The sequence below is a fragment of the Leptinotarsa decemlineata genome, unplaced genomic scaffold (genome assembly GCF_025532065.1).
Source record: "Leptinotarsa decemlineata unplaced genomic scaffold, Ldec_3_MD MMD2_tig00078346_RagTag_RagTag, whole genome shotgun sequence".
Classification (NCBI taxonomy): domain Eukaryota; kingdom Metazoa; phylum Arthropoda; class Insecta; order Coleoptera; family Chrysomelidae; genus Leptinotarsa; species Leptinotarsa decemlineata.
In genome coordinates this window covers 6,596,793-6,621,519 of record NW_027412724.1, presented here as the reverse complement: position 1 = coordinate 6,621,519, position 24,727 = coordinate 6,596,793, and the positions used below count along the sequence as shown (strand labels likewise).

The 24,727-nt window shown below is 34.7% G+C and overlaps 1 protein-coding gene across 11 annotated transcripts in view; it reads right to left on the bottom strand.

The window, feature by feature from the left end:
* LOC111507960 (uncharacterized) overlaps positions 1-24,727 on the bottom strand; it is a 43,838-nt gene that overhangs the window by 7,292 nt on the left and 11,819 nt on the right. For all 11 annotated transcript variants that reach the window (XR_012468170.1, XM_074185764.1, XM_074185768.1 and 8 more), the window contains 6 exons: positions 16,990-17,616; positions 16,822-16,936; positions 12,125-12,257; positions 2,715-3,690; positions 910-1,052; positions 10-214 (listed from right to left, as the gene is read on the bottom strand). Coding sequence is in view for 10 of the 11 variants with exons in the window: in XM_074185764.1 (XP_074041865.1) it covers positions 10-214; positions 910-1,052; positions 2,715-3,690; positions 12,125-12,257; positions 16,822-16,936; positions 16,990-17,378 (1,961 nt within the window). In the remaining variant the exon portion in view is untranslated. The remainder of the gene's footprint in view (positions 1-9; positions 215-909; positions 1,053-2,714; positions 3,691-12,124; positions 12,258-16,821; positions 16,937-16,989; positions 17,617-24,727) is intronic.

Here is a 24,727-nt window from a genome sequence, read left to right as displayed (position 1 = left end):
CCTACTTACTCATAATGACTTTCAATAGTGTATTCAGTGAAAATTTTGTGACATCTTTCACAAACAATTCTTGTGGTCATATGATATGACTGTTCATGTCTTTCGAGTCTGGTTTTGCTAATGAAAGATTTGGGACACAGAGAGCATTTTACTTTCTTGTTCTTAATTTCTTTGTGAACATTCATATGCTGTGCTAAATGAGAGAAAACCTTGCCTGAAAAAAACAATAATTTTAAAAATATATAGGTACCTCACAGTTGTAGACAAAAATCAATTTGAAGAATTATGAATTGAAAATCTATTCTATATGAATATCACTTTTATCTTTGAAGTAAGATGATAAAATAAAATTAAATAAATCAAATAATTCAAATCAATGTAGATATTTTCTTGTAACTTTTCATATTTTTTTCCTTGGGAGTCGATATGAAAATGAATGAGGATATAAAAATCTAGTTTGTTGTTCAAGTTCACTCATTTATTTATTCACGAACGCATGCTCAATGAAATATACAAGAATTTAATTGAAACAATCATGTCACATTCTTTCAACCAATATCACAAGTTTACCCTTTGAGGCTGATAAATCCATATACATATCTTCTTCTAGGTTTGAAATTTATATGTTTTTTTAATCAATTAATTGTTTTCCCAAACCAAAACAGTATTGAAAATAGTTAATTTCTAGTTTTTCACATGGAAATCTAAATATGTTTCACTATATGATCGCTTGTTCAGATGAAAAAGTAATTATATATAGCATTGATCGTTACACCTGAAGGAGCTGAAAAGTGTTGCCGTATAATAAACATTATTTACAATATTATCTCAAAAAGTGTACAAGTTATATTTTTAGTAGGCAAATAGCAAGTTTTTTTAGTTGAGAAGTTTACAATCAATAATACTCACCACATAAAGGGCACAGGCTACCTTTCTTCTGATGATTATATTCATGGCTACATAGTACAGTTCTATTAGGACACATTTTTCCGCAAATTGAACATGGGAGTTCGTGAGTTTTGACATGATTTTGGAAAGAACTCAAACTGAACCTACAAAACCAGTAAAATTATTATAAACTTATTCAAATAACGTAGTATTAAATGATTCACCGTTTCATAAATGGAAGTCATAGTCAAAAAGTGAATCTGCGTTTCAAATGCCATCAAGTGTAGCGTTTTCAGCATAAGTTCATTGGAGTTATTGTGCCACAACTCAATATAATTATCATATCTCGGTTCAGTATTTTTATTAGTAATACAGTTATTTTAAGATTGTTTTCAAAAAAATTAAATCAGAAAGTGAAATTCCAGATATATCCATTATTTAACATCTCATGCAGTTGGGTGGACGAAAGAATGTGCATACGTTTTCAATTTTTGTATGCGGTATAAGTCCACAAACTGGTCCAAATTAATAAAAACGAAATAATGTGGATACTAGTCTTAACCGAAACTTTTTAGGAATCGTCCATTATTCGCGTGGGGCTTGAAAGGGAAAAAATCACAAAATATCACAGGGGGGAAAGAGGTGTAGCGAGATAATATAATAATGCCGTAGAATTACGCTGACTTGAATTACAGCTGACTTGCAAAATGCTTCTCCACTTGTTAGTGTTGAAGAAAGAAGATTATAATTGCATTTAAAAATGATATTCTGAAAAGTTTCAAAAAATGTACATGTAGTTTTGGGTAAGAGGGGTAGTCCAAAACTTCACCATGCATAAGGTGATTTTGTGTATAAAATATTAGGTGAGAAGGGGTTGGTCTAAACCCTCATCATGGATCGCCAAGGGTGAGGGGGTAAAAATTTGCTAAAAATATCACGTGATTAATGGACGTCCCCCTTGAACAATTGCTTTTATTTTTGAAATTCACTGATAGTGAAACCCAAGGTTACGATTTTTGGTCAATTTCATGAAATGTGTCTGTTTCATTTTTTCAATTCCGATATCTGGCAAATTTGAGATTGAAATTTATAATTATGATATCAACAGTTATGGAGTTAGTTGAAACAAAAATAATGTCAAAAATTAAATAAAACTGAAGAAATAAAATAGAAAACAAGAATTGTAAAGACGCTAATTTGTAAACAAATTATGATGTCCTGAACTTAAACTAGACTGATAAAAGTGTTAATCAATAAGTGAAATATCAATTATATACAAACAAAAAAAAATAAAAGTAATGAAATAATCACAATGAAATATGAATATGGATGATTATAAATACAAAAAAATTAAAATGAGGCGAAAAAATAATAGAATGTTTCAGTTTAGTTATTCTCAGTATTTTTAATGACTTTAATACTTCAATCATTTCAACTTTATTATTATTCCACAGACTTCAAACAATCTGTAACATTCATTTAAAAATTAACTTAACGAAAACACTACCAGTTCCAAATATTTTTCCCAAAATAATAAAATTGTCCAAATCATCTCATAAATCATTTTCATCTTTTAATTTTGACATTTTTTATGAATTAGGTGAGGCTTTTGTGGTCAAATTCCTTCGTATTGCATCTTCAAAAGTTCTTTTTGTACTCCTGAAGATGACGACCACTCGTGTTGGTGAAACTCACTCAAAATGAATGACGGTCAACAACCCCCATAAATGACAAATACAAACATTTGGTTGTACATAACTGGCGCTATATTTTTGATAAATTTTCTCATCAAGTTGTGAAGGATGAGTAAAAAATGCAATACCTACCTCTTTTTACACTCGATGCACTTTTTGATAACTTCTCTAGAAGGACACTCTTCTTTGTGCAAAAGAAAACTATTCTTAGCCACAAAATGTTTACCGCAAGTTTCACACAAAATACCATAACACAAATGTGATGTGAATTTCATGAAGTTGTCATGCTCTTGTCTGCAGTACAAACATTTGAAGGGATTAGAATCAAGATGTTTATTTGAAGTATGACTTGACAATTCAAGTGGAGTCATCATCTCATCACAGTAAGGACACGGAAACAGGAAACAGGTTATTGAATGAACTTTTTTAATTTCTTCACTTCCAAAGTCTTTTCCACAAGCTTTGCATACATTTGTAGAGCCTGGTATGTGATGATAACAATGTGCCTCCATAAGAAAAGCTTTAGATAGGCCATGAGCAACTTCTAGATGGGCCTGCATTTTTTCTTCCGTAATGAAATGTTCTTCACACAAGAGACACTTAATTTCTGTGTAATTTCCAAGCAAAAGCACGCGTTTGTTTTCAAATATATTCTCATCGAACTTTGAACAACTTTCTATAAGCCTGACTTTACTTCTTTGTAACGAATAAATGAAATCAGGTTGCAAATTCGCAATGGAAACTATGCTATCATGATCACGAACATTAGCGTATTCTAAAGGTAAAAAATTCACGTGTTTCATCACTCCATTGAATAGATCTGATTTTCTGTGAAAGTTTGAGGATTTCTTGTCTTCATCTGTTCTTAATAAATCAGCAATACCATTCAAAACATAATCCTGCTCTTCCACTTTAGGATCGAACTCAAATAGTGAGCCATCTTCGTCACTGACATCATCTTCATCAAAATTGATATCATCATCAAATTCATATTCATCACAATGAAAATCTTCTTTGTAGCATGTTTTTTCAAAATTATTTAATTTAGTTTTTAATTCAGAACGATCTAATTCAGTATTGGTCACTTCCTCTTTCAGTTTATGGGTATCTAAACAATATGAAATGAAATAATTATTGATTAAAAATGGAAGTTTGTCTTGAGGGTTAGTAATGAGAAACAATTATTTGATGTTGTAGGTAGATTTTTAAACGTTTTTTTCCATTGGATATAACTGAGTTTTTGATTTAGCTAGTTGTTGGGATAAGAACCTTTCATTGACAAGAATGTCTTATGTAGTGGTGAGGTTAAGCTGTACAGGTATTGTTGAAAATCATCCCCCGAAAAAAATTAACACTGGCGCCACTGGCGCTGGTGACCGTTCTAGACATTGCGTTGCGCATACCGATATAGGCAAGTTTAAATGACAGTGCGGTACGGAGCGATCTATTAAGGCGATCGATATTCGAATATTAGTTGAAGTTTTAGTTAAAGTCTTTGGTTGTATCAACAGTGAAATAAAGTTGACTTTGATTATTGTACATTGTGGTCAATTATTGGTAAACCCACAGGGAATACGTAACAGTATATTTATTATTATAATATTTATAATAATAATGACAATAAAAAGTTTGTTTTTCTTCAATTGAACACACTATTTCCTGGAGAGGCAGCACTTTTCGGGATTGATCTACAAATGAGAGCATTCCGTGTTCCGGTCAATATAATGTCATCAAGATAGACCAGACATGTTTTCCATCAAACGTTCAAATGTTGCGGGTGCTTTGCATATTCCATGCATATACTTGAACTGATATAATCCACTGCTGGTAAAAAAGGGAGTCTTCTGTTTATCCTCAAGGCAAACAACTGCCTGATAATATACGCATTTTAGATCTTAATGCTGAGAATCACCTGAAATCAGTCAAGGTGTTCAAGGTATCATCTATTCTGGGAAGAGGGCAACTGTCCTTTCTGGCCTTCTGTAAACTATGCAGAATCACGTCGATTCATCTTTCTTAGTCGCTAAGACTACAGGTGACGACCAGGGACTGATTGATTCTTTGATCACTCCTACCTCCAACGATGGATGAAGCTTCCTCATGCTTTGAGAATGACAATCGTCTCGGTGGTTGACGTATGGGCTTGGCATCGCCAGTATTGATCCGATGTTGAATTAACTTCGTTCGACCAATGATTTTGCCCTTCACAAACATATCGTTAACTTCCTCTACGAACTGTGTTGGCTTTGCATAGTTCTTCTTCAGAGAGATGGATCGACGTCTTTTTAAAGGAGTCGATGAGTTCCTTCACTAGTTGTTGAACACGCTGCAGATAAACTACCTTCTCGATTCAATGGTTTGACTGTTACCATTTACGAGAGATGTGACCACGAACATTCCTACTTCAGAGCCAATGCTTTACCCAAGCCACCAGGTCACTCAATCTCGAATAATTCTCGGTGTTTGAAGAGATTCCGGAGTCTTCCAGTATTACCACCTTGTTGCTGTCATAAGGCTGAGAGTGACATCGAGTAGAATTCCCTATGTCTACCATGAATCCGTAGGGGAAAATGATGTCTAGTTCCGAATGGAATTCATTGGCAATGTTGGCCACAAATATCTTATCACAATTTCCAAGCCTAAGTCTCTATCTGGCTGTTTCCAGAACGCGTACTACTGATAACTTCTTCAAACTACTTGTGTTGGAAATGTCGGCAATCATTACTGACCTCATTTTTCCAGTATCGATGGTAAAAAGGCATTAGTGATCATTCAGAAATTCATCGAGATCTAGTAACAACAGTAACATATAGGCTTTTACTGTTGCATCATATCGTGGAAGTCGAATACCTGTGGGCTTGAAATGTAGCGGCCAGTGTACCCCCTTAACACTGCTTCATAATTATTATGCTTATGCACTGGAATATTTTGCAGAATTTCGCAGGTCTTTCCTCTTAGTGCCAGTATAAGGGCTGCTGTTTTCTCGTCATTTTCCGCAGCGGTCCGCTCATAAGATTCTTTCCGAAGTTCCCGGAAAACCTCTTCAAATTTTCGTCTGATTTCTCAAAACTTTCTTTCAACCCCTTTAAGTTTTTCATCAACTACTTATTCAAATTCACCTTTATTTCCTTCAATACTTCCAAATGTTCTCAAAAACTTGTTCAAATTTTTGCTGAATGAATTCCTGTACCTTCCCTTTACTCACTTGAAAAGATTTCAGTTCTTTGAATAAATGAAGTAACTCAGACAATTTTTTTTGGATATCTAGTAGTAATTCACGATCTTCCTTTCGACATAATCATTCTGCCAGTCCCACTTGCAGCAAAACCATTCCACTGTAATCGGCACTCCTTGTTTTCACCATAAAAGTTTTCAGTCAATTATTCAATTTCAGACAGCAAATGATATGTTTTTCCCATGGGTTCGACAATAATTGACCACAGTGTACAATTCAACTCAACTTTTTTCCACTACTACACTATCAATACTCCACAAAAATTATAACTGAATGTCAGACTAAGGCTGAGCGCGACCTTAATTAGGTCATAGTCAATTGGCGAAGATCACCGCGGTTTAGGGGCTAATTTACAATACAAACACAAAGATATTAAGTAAGTGCATAAAATAGTAAATAGATCTTATGAATAATAAAAAAATTAAATATAGGTATATACATAAGAATACTTGTAGCCCTACTTCAAGGAAACTACTGTAACGTGTAGGGAATTTTATTAATTGAAAATCTTTTTACTGAAAATTTGAATTTTCTCACAGTACATCCCTTATCTCTTGTAGAAGACTAATAAATAATTCTGGTTCCAAGTAACAAGGAGAATTTGCTGTCGCCTTGGACTCATAAGATTGAACATAACATTTTTTGTTTCGTCTAGTTTTAATGTTGTGAATATTATCATTCAAGGTAAAATAGTTTCTACTGTTAAATACATAAATTGGGATTACATATATAAATGATATCAATGTAGCAACTCAAATTTTCTACGACGTTTTATATAATAGTATCGAACTTTTGTACCCATAAAACGTTTCACAACATCAACTTAGAAATTCGTCAAAACTTGACGAAAACAAATGTAGAGGAGAATGATCGCCCTCCAACTTCCACAGAAGGGAGAGTTAACCCGAAAAATGAAGAATGGAAGAATGTTCACCACAGAAGAAATAACCATAAACGGTTAATCATTGGGAATAACAAAGAAACTTCCATAAAAGGAGTTAAAAAACTATTAACCCTTCACGTATCTAGAATTGATTGTGAAACCACTCCAGATATGCTTGAGGCTGAACTGAAAAAGAATTTTGCTGAGGCAAAATGCAAATCTTTGACACCAAAATACCCCTGCATATACCCATCGTTTAAAGTGTCAATATTTGATGAAAATTTAAAAAAAGCCATGGACCCAAAAGTGTGGCCAGACGGAGTATGTGTAAGTAAAGGGAGGAAGGTGACCGCGGTACCGACCACATGACGTTCCTGAACCTCAACACGAAAGAAGCACCTCTTAATTATATTTCCAGTAGAGGTGAAGTTGGTTCAAACAACTCAACAAAAACTTTTGACGAACTTGAAACCATAAGTGTATTTCATTTAAAAACGGATAGACCCCATATATTTTTAGAAGAGTTCAAATTTGACATTATCTGCCTAACAGAACTTTTGCTTAACGAAAAATGTTTGTTTTTATGTAAAATCCCAGACTATAAACTTGTCTCTTATTTTAGTAGAACTGTAAATATGCATGGTGGGGCAGCCATATTAATCCGTGAAGGAAAAAATAACAAAGTGAAACAACTGGATTTGAAAGAGTTTTGCATCGAACGAGATATAGAGGTATGTGGCATTGAACTTACTAAAACTTGTATGGTAATTGTCACGATTTATAGATCAGCATGTGTTTATGATAGTGCCATTTTTTTTGCAAGTTTGAAGAACTGTTAGTGTATCTGACAGCTAAATTCATAAAAATAATTATATTAGACGACTTCAATATAGATTTTTTAAATCAATCCGCGAATAAACTCAACCTTTGTCTTCTTCTAAATTCGTTTGAGTTGGAACCCACTATCTCTGACCACACAAGAGTATTCAACAATTCTAGTACCTGCATAGATAACATACTTACGAACTTACAAAGTGGAGAATATAAAAAAATTGGAGTAATTGATCCTTGCTTATCCGACCATCATGGTCAATATATAATATTTGAGAGCTCCTCAGGGAGGGAAAAACTGCATGCCAAAAAAAGGTTTATAAACATAACTGGTTTGAATGACATGCAACAATCCTTGAGAGGAGTGGATTGGTGTATTTTCTCTGGCGGTTTCTCCATACAGCATATGGCCGATTTTTTAATAAACACATATTCTAAACTTGTTAATAAATACTTCCCCTTGAAAAAAACATAAAGTAGAGCCAGCAAACCAATATATTGGATGAACAATACTGTACTTTTAATGAAAAACAAAGTCCACGCAGCTAAAACGAGATATGATGTGACAAAAGATCATACACATAAACAGATTTTCTTAACTCTGAATAAAGAGTATCAGAATCTAATTATGAGAGAGAAAAAAAATCTTATGATAATTTCATCTTGAACTCAGATAATAAAATCAGAGATAGCTGGAAACTAATCAAACTTGAAATGAATGGAGAGGCAGTCAGAGAAAATAATTTCAATTTCACGGCTCAAGAGTTCAACTCATATTTTGCAAACGTTGGAAAAACCATCACTGAAGGCTTGTACAACAATTTGGGCACTATCCCTCTTACTAGTTTGAGGAAAAGCCAAAATTCCGATTCCTTTTTCTTTGAACCGATTACTGAATGTGAGGTTATGAATGCAATATCAGATCTCAAAAATTCAAATTCTTATGATGTTTACAACCTGAATAGTAGAGTCATAAAAGAAACAGCAGATTTTCTGATCCGTCCACTGACTATTCTTTTCAATACTTGTATTGAAGAAGGAACCTTTCCGGATAGTTTTAAAATAACAAGAATAGTTCCGGTATTTAAAAAAGGTGACAGAGAAAATATGGACAACCATCGCCCCATAGCAATTGTTCCCATATTCGGTAAACTTTTTGAAATTATACTTAAAAACAGGCTCTATATGTACTTTCAACGAAGAAATTTATTCAACTCCAATCAATTTGGATTTAGGAAGTCAACTTCCACAATAAATGCATTGAAGAAAGTTGTCGATAAGATTGTGGAAGGCTTTGAAAATAGGAAACATATTGCAGCCGTTTTATGTGACCTGACCAAGGCATTTGATTGTGTGTCTCACTCTTTATTGATCAGTAAAGTTGAGTACTATGGTGTAAGAGGGGTGCCACTAGCTCTTTTTTCGTCCTACCTAGAGAACCGAAAACAGTACATAGAACTGAATGCAGAAAATGTGTCCAATCTCGAAATTGTCAAATATGGAGTTCCCCAGGGTTCAGTTCTGGGGCCCATATTATTCATAATATATATCAATGACCTCTTTTCCTATATGTTACCAAATGAATGCATAGCTTTTGCTGACGACACAACTTTCTTCAGCACTAGCAAGAATGAGAGTGGGCTATGCAATCAAACTATCTTGGCCTAGGTTCAGGTGCAACATTCTCATGCTGAATGAAATTAAAACCCAAAAACTATACTTTTCAACTAATGCCTCTGTTATAAACGGACATCATGTTAAACTGCTGGGTATCACCCTTGATGACTCTCTGAACTGGTCAGATCACGTAGAGCAGCTATGTTTGAAAATATCAAAATATATATTCCTTCTTCGAAAGCTGAGGACTATGATTAGTGATCATGCATTATTATCTCCCTATCATGCGTTTTTTCACACTTACATATCATATGGAACAATTCTATGGGGTAATAGTACTAAAGCAAATAAAGTTTTTGTTCTTCAGAAAAAGGCGGTAAGAATAATATCACAGGCCAAGCAGAGTGATTCCTGCAGACCCCTTTTCGCGAAATTGAAAATTATGACTTTGCCATCTATATTTATATATCATACACTCTTAGAAATATATAAATACATAAAAATAAAAGCAATCTCGAAATTAATGCTGATGTCCATGATCATAATACTAGGAGCCGCCTACTCATAAGACCGAACAGATTCAGATTGGACAAATCAAGAAAAAATTCTATAAACGTTGACTGTTATAATATCTTGCCTCCTCAAGTTAAAGCTTTCAATTATAATACTTTCAAAAAATACCTAAAGAATCATCTTATCTCAAACACATTCTATTATATGGATGAATATATGGCTGCCCAGCTCTAGATATAATGCCAAAGAACTAGTGCTTGTATTAGCTTTTCTAATGATATTAACTTTGATGTATATTTATATAGACATTTTATGATGTATTTTATACTGTTCGCTTTGCATAGCCGTGACTTGTCTTATTTGTAAAATGTGTCTGTATTAGTTAATTGTACACCTAAAAGATAAATAAATTAATATACAATATCCAGTTTGGTTTTCCTATAAATTAAAATATCTAATCTTCAGGAAAACTTACTACACGAAGAATTTAAAAGGACAAATGATGTAGACACTTATCTTGAATTTTCCCAAGTCCGTTCTCAATGCAAAGAGTTGAGTAAAAATTGTTACAAAAATTACCTAAACAATAATGAATGTGATATTCAAAAAAAAACCCAAACTTGTTTTGGAAACATATCTCCAAATTATGCAAGGCATCATCATGTAACACACTGTCAAAGGCCTTGGAAATATCGAGCACAACAACTCTCGACTCTTTATGTTTTTCGATTGCATTATTGCAAATACAGGCGACATACAATAAAAGGTCGCCTGAAATTGTTAAAGCTTTCCAACTATTTAAGGATATGGTGAGGTACGATACATGTTTTAACGGAAGTATTCCAGGTCTAAAAGTTTTGTTAATCGGCTGAAGAACTTCTAGATGTAATCTGGTAAATTTTGAAATATTCTGATCATTACATTAACAGTTCCAGATGTATTTTCGTTTTTTATACTGAAAATGGTATTATTCTCGTTGTCTCGTTGTTATGAAAAATGCATGTTTTGTTAATGATTTCTGTCTGCAGCTACATTGACAGATCTTGCACATGTTTTCTCTTCCATGAAACAATGAAGATCATTTAATAATGTTTGGATGTAGTAAGTTTTTCATAATTATTCTTTTCTGTCACTTTCATATGATGTGCGAAGTTTATTAAAATGTTGTAGTCAGCTCTTCTGTCTTTGCAAAACACACTATCCTTTGCTCCCTATATGCTCACTATATTAATATTATTATTAGTTCGAGTATTTTGATGACATTTTTGATTCCGTAACATTGTTAGATAATCTTTTTTGAATGGTTTTTATTCCGAAATACGAGTTCCGACAGATAACAAAACTGGAAATCAAATTTACCAAAGACTCATTGAAAATATTTTAATTTATTATGACATATGAAATATTTTTTAAATTAAAAGAGGTATATTTTTAGGAGAGATATTTTTTTGGAAAAGAAACTTTTTGGCTTTCTACTTCTCCATCTTGATACAAAAAATGGGGGAATCTTCCAGTTTGTACCTGAAAGTAACTTCTTTGCATGATCTAAAATTCTTTGTATAGAACTACTTTTTTGAAACTGATTGCTTCCTTCCTTCCTTCGAAAGATTCCTACATTTTTTGTATCAAGATGGATAAGTAGAAAGCCATTAACTTTTTTTCACAAAAAGTTAACCTCTCCTAAAAGTATATCCTTTTCAATTTAAACAAGATTCCTTTGATGGAATTTAATCAAATAAGCGAATGAATGTCATTATGACGTCATCGATGACATGAGAAATTAATGTTTTTTATCCTCATTACAAAAAATGAATATAAATAACAATTATCATTCAAAGTCTTAACTACTATATTTCTACTACCTTACAGTCGTTAAAAAACAATTATAACCAGTTATAATACAATAGTATCTCAACTGTTTAAAAGATCTCCAAAAAACAACCGGATTTATGGAAGAACAGTTCATGGCTTTTAAACCACTATAATGCACCTGCTCACATTTCATTGCTTGTTTGTGAATTTTTGAGCAAAAACAATACTGTAACAATACACCAGCCTTGATATTGGCCAATCATGGCTCCGTACGGCATTTTTCAAAAATAATAAAAACCTTAAAGTGACTTCGTTTTACAAGCATAGATGACATTAAAACACTTAACTGAAAGACCTAGAGGCTATGCCACAGATCGAGTTTGAGAAGTGTTTCGAAGATTGGAAGAAGCACTAGCATGTGCATGAAATCCAATAGGGACTATTTTGAAGGTGACAACATTAATGTTTATGAATAACTATTTTTTTTTAAGGGAACTCCCGTTATTTTCTGAACATACCTTGAACATATCTCAAATTCTCTTAAAACATTTCAATGAAATTTCCCTAATCTAATAGGAATATTTGGAGTTTATGACTAAACAATAAAATAACAACTGAATTGATGAGTTAAAGTTAGACTTTGCTACTCACCATCCTTAACAATATTATTTGATACTGCTAAAATTTTTTCGGATTTCTGACACTGCTTCACAAACTTCAAAGTCTTTCTTAATACTAAAAAGCAAATGGGACAAACAAACTGATCATCGGCTAGGGTAGAGTTCTGAAAGAAATTATTCATTTATTTATATTGCATATGACGTTACATAATGATATGATTACTTGAAGCAGTACATAGAGTCAAATACAGAAAACCTAGCAAGATGATTAAAAATTCTGCAAAAGCAATGTGGTTGTGCAAAATTTTCCTAGCTATTGTGCTAGAAAACTATATCAAATGGAGTTCCACAGTCTCTTTCACTGCTTCTAATTTACATGAACTCAATTTCTAAACGTTCATGGAATATCTCAGCTCTATACTGATGATTGGTCATTAGGAGATTGGTTGAAATACTATATAAGTTAACTCTTTAAAGACAAAAGTTAAATTACTTAGGCAGAAGCTGCTCAGGTTTAATTATATCAAATATCTAGGTCTGTACATGACTCTAAACTCAACTGGAAATGCCATATTGTTGATCATCTGTGTAAGAAAAATTCTTCCACCTTTGGAATATTGAGTGGAGTAGCAAAATACCTACAATTTTCACAAAGACAAGCTCTCTCTATCACGTATTAATAAATTCTCATTTTTCTTATTTGACTCTGTTATGAACTAATATGTCTTATAATGAATTGAAGCCGCTGCAGGTCTTTCAAAAATGAACTTTCCAGAATATATTTGAACTCCCTTTCCATTAATCAATTAGCCTTCTGTACAAACTTAAGAATATTTTGGATATTCACTCATTTGCAGCTTATACGAGTAAGACTTGTGTTTTCATTATAATTTGTCTGGAAACAACATTCACTCAACAATAGAATTTTGCACATTTGAAAAAACTTATAATTATAGAACCAGAAATAAAACTCACTTCAGAACAATATTGATCAGGACTACTGCAAATGCCAGGAGTATACTTTCTGAGGAGTTGAGATTACATAATATTTTATGGAGTAAAATGAAACTGTTGAGAATTGAAACCTTCCATTATCAATTTTTTGGAATTAAATTACCTCTATTCTATCTATTATCTAAAGCATTGGTTTTAATTCTAATTCTATCTTATGTTTATGAAAAAATAGCTTTCTGGACTGACATTCACCACCTGAACGGACATTCACCACCTGAACGTACGATTTAAATCCAGAGTTACGCCACCACTGCATATATAACAAGTCAGTTTCGAAACAAAATTTCAAATGACTTGATAAATCTGTCCATTCCTTTCTTCAAATTCAAACTGAAAATGTAAATTTGCTTGTTTGGTTTAACTGTAATAATAATAACAACTTAACCAGTTGTCACACCCTGTATTAATATAATTGATTTGGTTGAGTGAAAGAAAGCAGAAATGTGATCTGGGTCTGAAACTGTAATTTAATTAAAGTTCTAGATAGTCTACCCCTGAACTTTTGACAAATAAACAGATAACACATGAGAAATACCAATCGAGAATTTTGTGCTACCATAAAGCCGTTTTTTTAAATATGCTCCCAGAGCTGTTGATGGTTGCATGGAACAGAAAGAAGAACGTACTGAATTGTAAATCTGTGATTTACAATTCAGCAGCAGCAGCATTCTCTAAAAGTTATCAGGTTTCTGGTGTTGTTGGCCATAGTCTGTAAAGTTTTACACCTGACGTTTGTCTACAACTGCGGTAGATATTATAAAATGTGAACAGGCAGGATGCAGCATCTAGTTGTCCTAACTGAGACATATACTGTGGCGGTAGTACATATCTCATGTGAGTCTCGATCAAAGAATTGTAAACGTAAGTGCATGATACCCTGGAGCCAATTTTTTGATTGAAACATTCATAGGCAGATCAAATTTAATTTATCTATGGAAATTTTTTTTTAGACAACTACCAATTTGATGGTGATTCCGTTTTTTTATAACTTAATTGATTAGAATCACACCAGGTAATTACTCTGTTGATTCGTATCTGGTTGGTAAGCGTGAGTGATTCATTCTGTTCATTCAATCAACAAACTTGTGAAGGTTGATTAGTGTTCAACTATATGGTTCTTAATTTCCACTGCGTACCATCTGACCCATGCTAGAAATCACACGTTGAAAGGAAATATCTCGTTAAAATTTAGATCACACAAGTTGCCACTTCTGAGGCTTGTCGTTCGTAAAGAGCTGTCCACACAGCTACTTACTTGAGCGTTTCAGTTTGCGCATAAAGACGTGACAAAAATTAGGATGCCTACATGTTGCAGGTAAATCCGTGCAAATACCAGTATTTGAAAATTTATGTTTCTGAAGAAGTTGCAAAAAAATATCAATGTGGGCAACAACTGAAAGTTGTTGGAAAGTTTCTATACTGTTTACTAATTTGAAAAAGAGAATTTTTTCTTGATTGAAATGCTGTAAGAAATAACTATTGAGGAGAAAAAATCATTGACATGTGAATTTAATAAATGATTTAAGAGAAGATCTAGATGACTGCCATAATTATTTAAGGATTTGTACAACTCAAGAGCCAACTGAACTTCTCTGAAGAGGTGAAATACCTTGGTATTATCCTCGACAAGAAGCTAACATGGAACTCTCATCTACAGAGTAGAGCAAAAAGAGCATACGTGGCTTATGAGCAATGTCGGAGGACAGTGGGACGCGCATGGGGTCTTTCACCCCGTGTAGTCGCCTGGATCTACACTGCAATAATAAGACCTGTGTTAACGTCTAGAGCCATTGCATGGGGACCGAAAGTTCTACAAGCAACGGCCATCCAAAAATTATATCAAATACAGCGACTGGCTTGTTTAAACATCACAGGAGCCATGAGAACAACACCAACCGCGGCAATGGAATTAATCACGGGTCTGACCCCTCTGGATCTGTACGTTAAGGAGGTTGCGTTAATGGCCATGATACGATTGCACACGGCTGGTGTAAACCTAGAAGTAGGAATGGGTCGATTGAGGCTGGTCCTATGGCGGGAAGCGCTTACTGCGCAACCTCTGCTGCAGGCAACAAGTGATGCAATTGAACCCAGGTTTGTGTTTAATAAACCCTACAAAATACAAATTAAGCAGAACACAGAGTCAGATGCTACAAATGCAATACGGATTTATACAGATGGCTCAAAAACCAAAGAAGGTTCAGGATGTGGAGTGTACTCCAGATCACTAAGCCTAAGGATTAAATGGGGAATGGGAAGAAATACCAGCGTGGTCCAAACAGAACTGGCTGGTATCTCAATCGCCACAAAAGAAATAACCAAGAAAAGAATTTCTGGCAAAAACATAACAATCTGCACTGATAGCAGACAAGCACTATTAGCCTTGAACAGACACCGTGTTACTTCAGGGCTAGCACTAGAGTGCCACCAAGATTTAGCCAAAGCCTCGGTAGATAATAACATTATCCTGAGGTGGGTTAAAGGGCACGAAAAGAGTAAAGGTAATCGCATTGCCGACTCTTTAGCCAAGGAAGCGGCTGGACTAAGAATTTTAGGACCAAGTGGCACCCACGGCCTGATGACATCGACAATTGCGGAACTAGTCAAATGTTACACCCATGCTCAATCTTTAAAGAGATGGGATGAAATCAAAGGATGTAATCTTGCCAGGATCACCTTGGGCGACCCTGGGAAGCTGGCGCCGAAGAAATATCTGGCGATGACCAGGAAAAATCTACGCCTTACAGTAGGATTTCTGACTGGCCACTGTCAGCTAAGGAAACACCTACATAATATGGGGCTAGTGCACACCTCTATGCAGGATGTGTGAACAGGAAGATGAGACTGTCAGGCATATCCTGTGCGAGTGCCCGGAGTTATCGTCAATAAGAGAGTGTGTGTTCGGCGAGTCTTGGCCTACACCTGCCGATATAAAGGAGATGTCTCCCAGCGACCTGTCCACCTTCCTGGAAAGGACAGGATGGACGACGACCTAGGAGGACAACTCCTCGGGAGGATGTACAATGGGTCACATGTGGCCTAAGTGCGTGGGCTTACACTCACCCTCCCTACTCTACAGATACAGATACAGAACTCTATGAATCTATGAATCTACTATAAAAGTTCAAAAGGATTATTTTTGGTGACACAAATTGAACACCGTTCACAAACACGTGCACAGGTAAGGGTACGGTAAAGCATGGACATGTGGACAGCCCTTAAGCGAACAACGGCTGGTTGATGGAAAAACTTATTTTAACAGAGAGACAGACATAAGTTTTTAGCAATAGTCTGTTACATATTTTGAGTATTTTTACTATACCACGGCAAAAAGTGGATATGACCCAATAATGAACCTTGAGGGATTCCCAAGAAGATGTCTCTACTCTGCGATAGTATTTCCTGTTTTAACAAACCAATTAAGTCATACTCCTCTAATATCAATAGCCATCAAGTTTTCACAAGTATTTCATGATTTACACACTCAATGGTCTCAATAAAATCACAGAGTACTGCAACTACAGCCTTCCCATTATTGAGGTTGGTATAAACAAGTTGGAAGAAATCATATGGCATTAATGGTACTTTTTGACTTCCAGTTGCCAAACCAAATTTTACCAAAAAGTTTTTGAACATTTTGAAAGGCCATTATTACCATTTTTCATTCATTTTTTAATAATAACTAATAATTAGATAAATCATGAAAAGTCTCACCATTTCAGGCACAAGTTGCACCAAACCTTCTTTCACAGATATCCCTTCGAAACATAACATTGAGATAGAAGCTTGTTCCAACTGATTTGGGACAATATCCAAACATGTGCGACATCTAAATCAAAAAACAAATTTAATAAAAATGAGTCTCTTATTTATTAAATTTACCTCATTTCATTTCTTTTTTTGGAGCGCTTTATATCTTCCTGGTGAATAAAATTGTCAGAGTGGGAGTATAAATCACTAAGTTCAAATGTTTTGTCTTCACACTGAATTGTCTGGTGTCCTGAATTTTGCGGTAAAACAAATATACTATTTGTAGTAGCTCCAGAAACTTGTGGATTCGTCATAATTCTGCTTGTTGTTGATGGATTGAAAACAGTCTGACTGTCACCTTGTAAGGGTGCCAGAGTGTGCCGTGATTTCTTTGCAGGTTTTGTAATTTCAGTAAAATCATTCTTTGTACTTTGTTTTGATGAAAAAAGACTGATATTGGTCTGAGTTGGAAGGCACTGAGTTTTCCATGAGGAGTCTGTCTTTTTTTCAGAAACATTCATGATTTTGATCTGAAGTTTTTTTACTATCCTCTGACTTTGGTTGCTCAACACTGTTTTTCACATGATGGGGCCTTCTTTGAAGCAGTTTTGCTAAAGTAGCTTGTGAACTTCGATCCTCAGATATCAACTGAGATATGAAAAATTGATCTGATTTTGCTGGTACTTTCAAAAACTGATTTTTTCTCCTTGTTTCATTTTTAACTGATTTTATTGATTGCCAGCCATCAAATCGTCAGACCTGAAAATATAAATTGTAATATGTGTAAATAGAAAATACATGTAATAGTCGTAGTCGAATGAAACCTGAAGTACCAAACGTTTCGTCTGATACTGCGACAGATATCATTAGTGGTATGTACGTTGATTGCGAGGATGAAGGTTATATCTCGAATGCTCAGTCAGTCATTGCTTATATTTCGAGATATAACAGAGATACTGGCCTCAACAGTAATTTTTTTTTAACCTAGAAGGACATTAATTCATATTCGAGTACATGACGTCAATCTAAACAACTTTATGTTTGAAAATTTAGGGGTAAATTAGTCTTGCATCAATTTCTAATTTTTGGCTCTCTATGTATGATGGAAGGCTGTTTGAAATGATGCAGACAAAACAGACAGTTTGTAGGGGACAATTAGAGACTCAAGAAAAAGTGAAGAGTGAAGTGAAGAAGAAACTGGTCAGTAGACCAAACAATGATTAACATTATCTATCCATCAGATATGTGAAATCCATTCCTATTATTGTCTCAAAAAAGAAAACAATGACTTGCACTAATTTCAGTTATATGGACTATGTCTTCTATCAGTCCCAGAGATGACATCTTCGCAAGAGGAAACGTCATAGCATTTTTTGCCATCAGGTAATAATCATTTTTTACTATAAGGTGATCACATTAGTAAAGCAATCCTGAAAAATGTTATTGTTCAAATAACTCTACAGAAAAAAGTCAAAGTGACCAAGGTCAGAGGATATAGGAAGCCTTTGAATATGATTTCATCTACCATTGAAAACCGTCCTAATCCGAGAAATTGTTCAGAATGATAGAACATACCTTATACCATTCAAGGAGGTATCGTAAAAAAATAAACCAATAATTTTCTTAGCCATGATAAATTTTATAGTCAGACAAAGAAACACGAGACAAAATGAAGCCATTTTTTATTAAAAGACTATTATAATACTCATTATAGTCCTTTTCCTCATACGTTATGGTTAGCTAATAATCTAGAAAATTCAATTAGTACATACCTACATACACACTTCATCTGTTGAATTTAAATTAGCCTAAATATTTCTTGTTTACGTGGGCGGACCCAAAAAAAAAGCGATTTGGGGTGTGCTAGGGAGGGAGAACTCCATTTTTTCGACCAGGTATTCAGGGTCATTTCCCCTGAGTCACTGTGCAAAGTCGTGTTGATGTGAGTGCATCGGTTCGCAGGTGAGAATTTTTTTCAGAAAAAAAACTTTTTTCAGCGAGAACGTATTCTCAGATTATCGAGAACAACGCGGGAGTGATATTTTGTTTCCTGTTGGGAAAATTGGGTGCGGCTACCTATAAATAATAATTGTTATTTTCAGTTCTTTTAATTACATATGGCATAGTATTCGAAAATACCAGAGTTACTTCTGCTAGTAGTACAAGAATTGACAATGTTTTTACAAATTTAGGGAACGAGGCAGTGACATCAGTAAATGATACCCACATCTCCGATCACCGATCCATGATTGTTAAGATTAATTCAATGGAAATGCATTATAACAGTAAAAATAATCTATCATTTCAAAAACGGTAATTCAACTCCTTCAATAAACAACGATTTAGAAATGTCCTAACGGAATGTCCTAACGGAAACTTGGGGTGAGGTATATAATACAAACGATTGTAATCATAAATTCAACATATATATATATATATATATATATATATATATATATATATATATATATATATATATATATATATATATATATATATATATATATATATATGATAAATGCTTTCCAATGCCAAGAAGAAAGAGTCGTAATGAAAAGAATTGGATTACAGCTGAGATCAAAAACTCTAGCGAGAACCTGTAAGATCTGTTCATTCTACGAAAGCAGCATTCTGAAATTCAAAATTACTACAAATCTGCGAAAAAAAAAACATACGCATCTCGTCGAAACTGCAAAAAACATTCTATAGTACTTTAATAGAGAAATCTGAAAATAAAAATAAAACCTCTTGGGAAATCATCAACAAGCTAAGAAATAAAACAAGTAACTCTTCTAACTTGAAAATCCTACATGATAATAGTGAACTGACACATTCAACAATTTTTTTACTGAAGCACCTAGGAACGTAGCAAAGTCCATCAAAAAAATAGGTGAATTTGATTTTTCGGGGAGAAGCAACACAAACTTTATTGCTTTGATGCCATTTACTGAAGATGAAATGTTACGTATTGTATCAAAACTGAAAAATAAAATGTCTACAGGCAGGGCCGTACCCAGAGGAGGGGTTAGAGGGGTCAGAACCCCCCGAAATATCCCAAATACTGCGTCCTTTTTCATAATTTGAGGGCATATTTTATTTTTAAATATATTCAAAGCTTTCTGATGAAAAACGCACAAATTTTTGGAATCTAATAACAATAATCTCACTAATAAATCAGTACCCCCAGTTCTGCTTCTGTCTGATGGTGTCATCCACCATCGCCTAATTTTTTTGATTTTTCCTTTTTTAATAAACTAATCAATAAAAAAATAGTATTGATTGTAACCAACTCCAGACATTTTCTCGCGAATATTTGGTGCGCTTTGAGAACGCAAGGATTCCCAACGATTTAAGTTTGCAAATTATGGCCTGAGCGCTCATAACTTGAGCATACATGCTTGTCGCTTCTCAACGCATGCGTGTGGTATGCAGATCTGTACGCGGCTATAAGTGCTTTTATCCCCTGCGCTGTCGCGTTCCAGTGTTTTACTGCAAGAGGAACAACTCATCTATTTTTAGAACATTGTATGGTTAGTCGTCCCAAATATTCTCGAATGGCATAAAAATTGAACGTGTTACCCTGCTGCGCATGGCTTTGCGTGTTTCAACTACTGCTGGATGTGACTCTATTATTTGGTGAGTGAAATTATTGTATTTTAAAATATATCTGGCTCAATTAGAGAGCTTCCGTTTTTTATTTTTACGTCAAAAATAGTCATTTTCTGTCTACGCAAAAAATTCCAAATTCGTCGATGGTTAAATAAGTTTATATGAGTTAATTTAATAACTCGGTAATTTTTTCCTATACATGATTTGCATATCTTTGCTTCAGATAATCTACAATCACAATGCCGAAACGTCCAGGCTCTCAACCTTCATTGGAAAATTGTTTTGTTAAAACTCTCAAAACGTGCAGCAGCAGCCAGGATGATACAACTCTGGTTTCAAGCACGTCACAAGAGGAAGAAACCACGTGCGATACTCAAGCTCGTTACTCAGCTACAGAAGCAAAACAAACTGAACCTAGCCAGGACATCATAAAAGAACCGCCAAAGTTGACAGACCTCTTAGATTTCGGAAAGTACCTAAATCAAATAAGGATTGACGATGAGATGAAGGTAAAACTTCTCAGCAGTCCATGGATCCCGGAAGATTCTTTTTTATTTCCTGAATCTGGAAAAGGAATCTGCGATTTCAAAGGCAGTGGCTGACCCGCTTTTCCTGGCTCGTGTACACCAAAAATGATGGTGCACTTTGTAAATATTGCATTTTGTTTTCGAAAGATTTTTGTGGAAAAGGATTCAATCAGAAATTAAAGTCGCTTGTAAAAGAACCATTCAAAAATTGGAAAGATGCTTTGGAAATGTTCACTGCACATGAAAAAAAGAACTATCACCAAGAATCGTTGGTAATCGGTAACAACTTACTGAAAACATCAAGAGATCAAAATCTAGACATCAGGAACATTGTTGACGCTGTAAGAAAGAAACAAGTAGAAGAAAACAGGGAGAAGTTGATTCCCATAGTCGAAACCATTAAGCTTTGCGGGCGACAGGACCTGGCACTCAGAGGAACTGACGATTCAGGACCAATTTTTGTAAAGAGCGACGAGCCGGTGGTCAACAATGGAAACTTCAGAGCAATTTTAAGAATGAGAATCAAATGTGGAGATGAAAAATTAATCAGGCATGTTGAGAATGTTGCTCTGAATGCTTCATATATCAGTCCAAATATACAAAACCAATTGATCATTATATGCGGACAAATAGTTCAAGAACAAATCGTGGAGAATATAAATGATGCCCATGTTTTCTCGATATTAGCTGATGAAACATCAGACATATCCAGACAAGAACAAATGTCCCTCTGCGTACGATATACTAAAAATATGGGCAACGTTTACGTAGTCAAAGAAGATTTTTTATGTTTTGTACACGTAGAAACCACAACTGGCGAATACCTGGCCAACACGATTGTTGCGACCCTTCAGAATCTTGGCATTGACTGCAATAACATGATTGGACAAGGCTATGACGGTGCAGCTGCGATAAAAGGATCATTCAAAGGAGTTCAATCAGTTATCAGAAAAACATACCCAGAAGCTCTCTATGTTCATTGTTGTTCGCATTCTTTAAACTTAGCTTTATGCCATTCATGTAATCTCCCAGCGGTCCGAAACTGCATAGGAACTGCAAAGTCTATTGCAACATTTTTGAAAGCATCACCCAGAAGAACGACGAAATTACAAGAATACATAAAAACGCGTTTTCCTGAAACAAGGTGGAAAACATTGACAGCTATGTGTGAAACAAGATGGGTGGAGAATCATGATGGCCTTTTTCGATTCAAAGAAATATTTTCGGCTATTGTGGAGACTTTAGAAGATCTAAGTATTGATGAAGATATGGACACTTCTTCCAAAGCTTCATCATTTTTAAAATCTATGATTGCAAGTGAATTTGTTATAAGTCTCTGTGAGTCTGAAGACTTACATAGGAGAAATAATAAAACCAATTGGATACTCAACTTTTGAAGTCAGTTATTGCGGACAAAAAGTATTGGCTAACCTATATATATTACCTGGTGAGGTAGAACCTATTTTTGGTCGTGAATGGCTCAAAGATATAAAAATTATTCCACCTGAAATTCATCAGGTACAGGACGGTATATATTGGTCAGAAAATTCGAAATCCCAAATTTTTAATGAATTACGAAAAGAATTTAGTGCAGTTTTTGAAACTGGAATTGGTAAAATAAATAATTATGAAGCCAAATTATTTCTTCAGGACAACTCTGTACCAATTTACTGTTCTGCAAGAAAAGTTACATATGCATTGCAGAAGAAGGTAGAAGACGAGATAGACCGCCTGGAAGAAATAGGAATTTTGACAAAAATTGAATACAGCGAATGGGGTACGCCAATAGTTCCAATTGTTAAGAAAGATGGTACTATTCGATTGTGTGCCGATTATAAGTTACAATTAATAAAATTCTCAAAGATGATCAATATTTAATGCCTAATGTGGAAGATATATTTGCTACAAGTATGATTGGTGGTAAGCTTTTCACAACTCTCGATATCAGAGAAGCTTACCTTCATATGCCTATGGATGATAATAGCGCCAAAATCCAAGCTACAACCACAACGAAAGGAGATTATACTGTTAACCGTCTTATATTTGGAACCAAGGTGGCACCAGCAATTTGGCAACGTTACATTACAAGAACCTTATCCGATATACCGGGGGTATGCGTATTTCAGGATGATATCAAAATACAAGGATCAAGTTTCCATGACCATCTTCAGACATTAAAAAAAGTTCTGAAACGTTTGCAAGATGTTGGCCTAAAAGTTAGAGAAGATAAATGTAAATTTTTCGAGTCCAAAATTACTTATCTGGGACATACTGTATCTGACAAAGGTCTAAAAAAGACTCCAGAGAAGATCAAGGCAGTAGTCAATGCAAGAATTCCAACAAACACATCTGAGCTGAAGAGTTGGCTGGGACTAGTAAATTACTATAGTAGATTTCCCAAGAATCTAGCGACGAAACTTTCTCCATTGTATAATTTACTCCAGAAAAATGTTACTTTTCAATGGACAGAACAATGTCAAAATGCTTTTGATCTTATGAAACGGGAAATTACATCAAGTGAAATTCTCTGTCCATATGATTCTAAGTTACCATTAGTACTGGCTACAGATGCAAGTCCCTATACGCCTGGAGCAGTTCTCTCCCATATAATGCCGGATGGCACTACCAGTAACGCATACTGAAATTGCCAAAGAAACGCAAGCGGATTCTATTCTAATGAATGTCTACAAAAGTTTACTTGAAGAAAAGAGAATTACAGAAATTGGATACGTTGGTAATGATTTGGAATTTTCACTTACACATGGAGTTATTTTAAAAGGTTCAAGGGTGGTTATTCCGACCACACTACGGAGAAAAATCCTGGAAGAACTACATGAAGCTCATACAGGTATAGTGAAGATGAAAGCGCTAGCCAGAACTTACGTCTGGTGGCCAAAAATTGACTCCGATATTGAGCAATTAGTCAAAAGTTGCATACCATGTCAAAGTGCTTAAAATAAACCGATGAAGGTACCACCTCACTGTTGGGAATACCCAAGCTCTCCCTGGCAACGAATACACATTGACTTCGCTGGTCCTTTCATGGGTAAATATTTCCTACTAGTAATAGATGCATTTTCTAAATGGCCATAGATAATTTCCATGACTTCTATGGTAGCTTCAAGAACAATTTCCATTTTACATAATCTTTTTGCCCGTTATGGTCTACCAGTCATTTTAGTTAGCGACAATGGTCCAACATTTAGATCTCAAGAGTTTGAACTGTTTTTGAAAAGTAATGGTATCCTGCACAAGTACTCAGCACCATATATTCCGGAAACAAACGGCCAGGTTGAAAGATACGTCCAAACAATGAAAAATTCACTGAGAAACCGAGATACCTAACCGAGACAATTTGGATTGTAAATTGGCCAACTTTTTAATGCAATATAGAAAAATACCAAATTCAACTACGGGAATTTCACCTGCCATGCTTTTTTTACAAAGAGAAATTCGTACAAAAATTGATTTACTCAGATAGGTACACTGAAAATGAAGACAACAAAAATTTAATTCGACCTCAAATGAAGTATTTCATCCCTGGTCAACGAGTTCGAGTTCTGAATTATGACCAAAGCTCGAAATGGAAATTCGGAAAAATTGTTAAAAGAGAAGGTTCACTACATTATTACATCGAGGTTGATGGTAAGTTGTAGCGACGACATTTGGATCAAATAGCGCCAACGGAGGTATTTTGGTTGGATAATCACAGAAATATTCGATGTTGCTCTTAC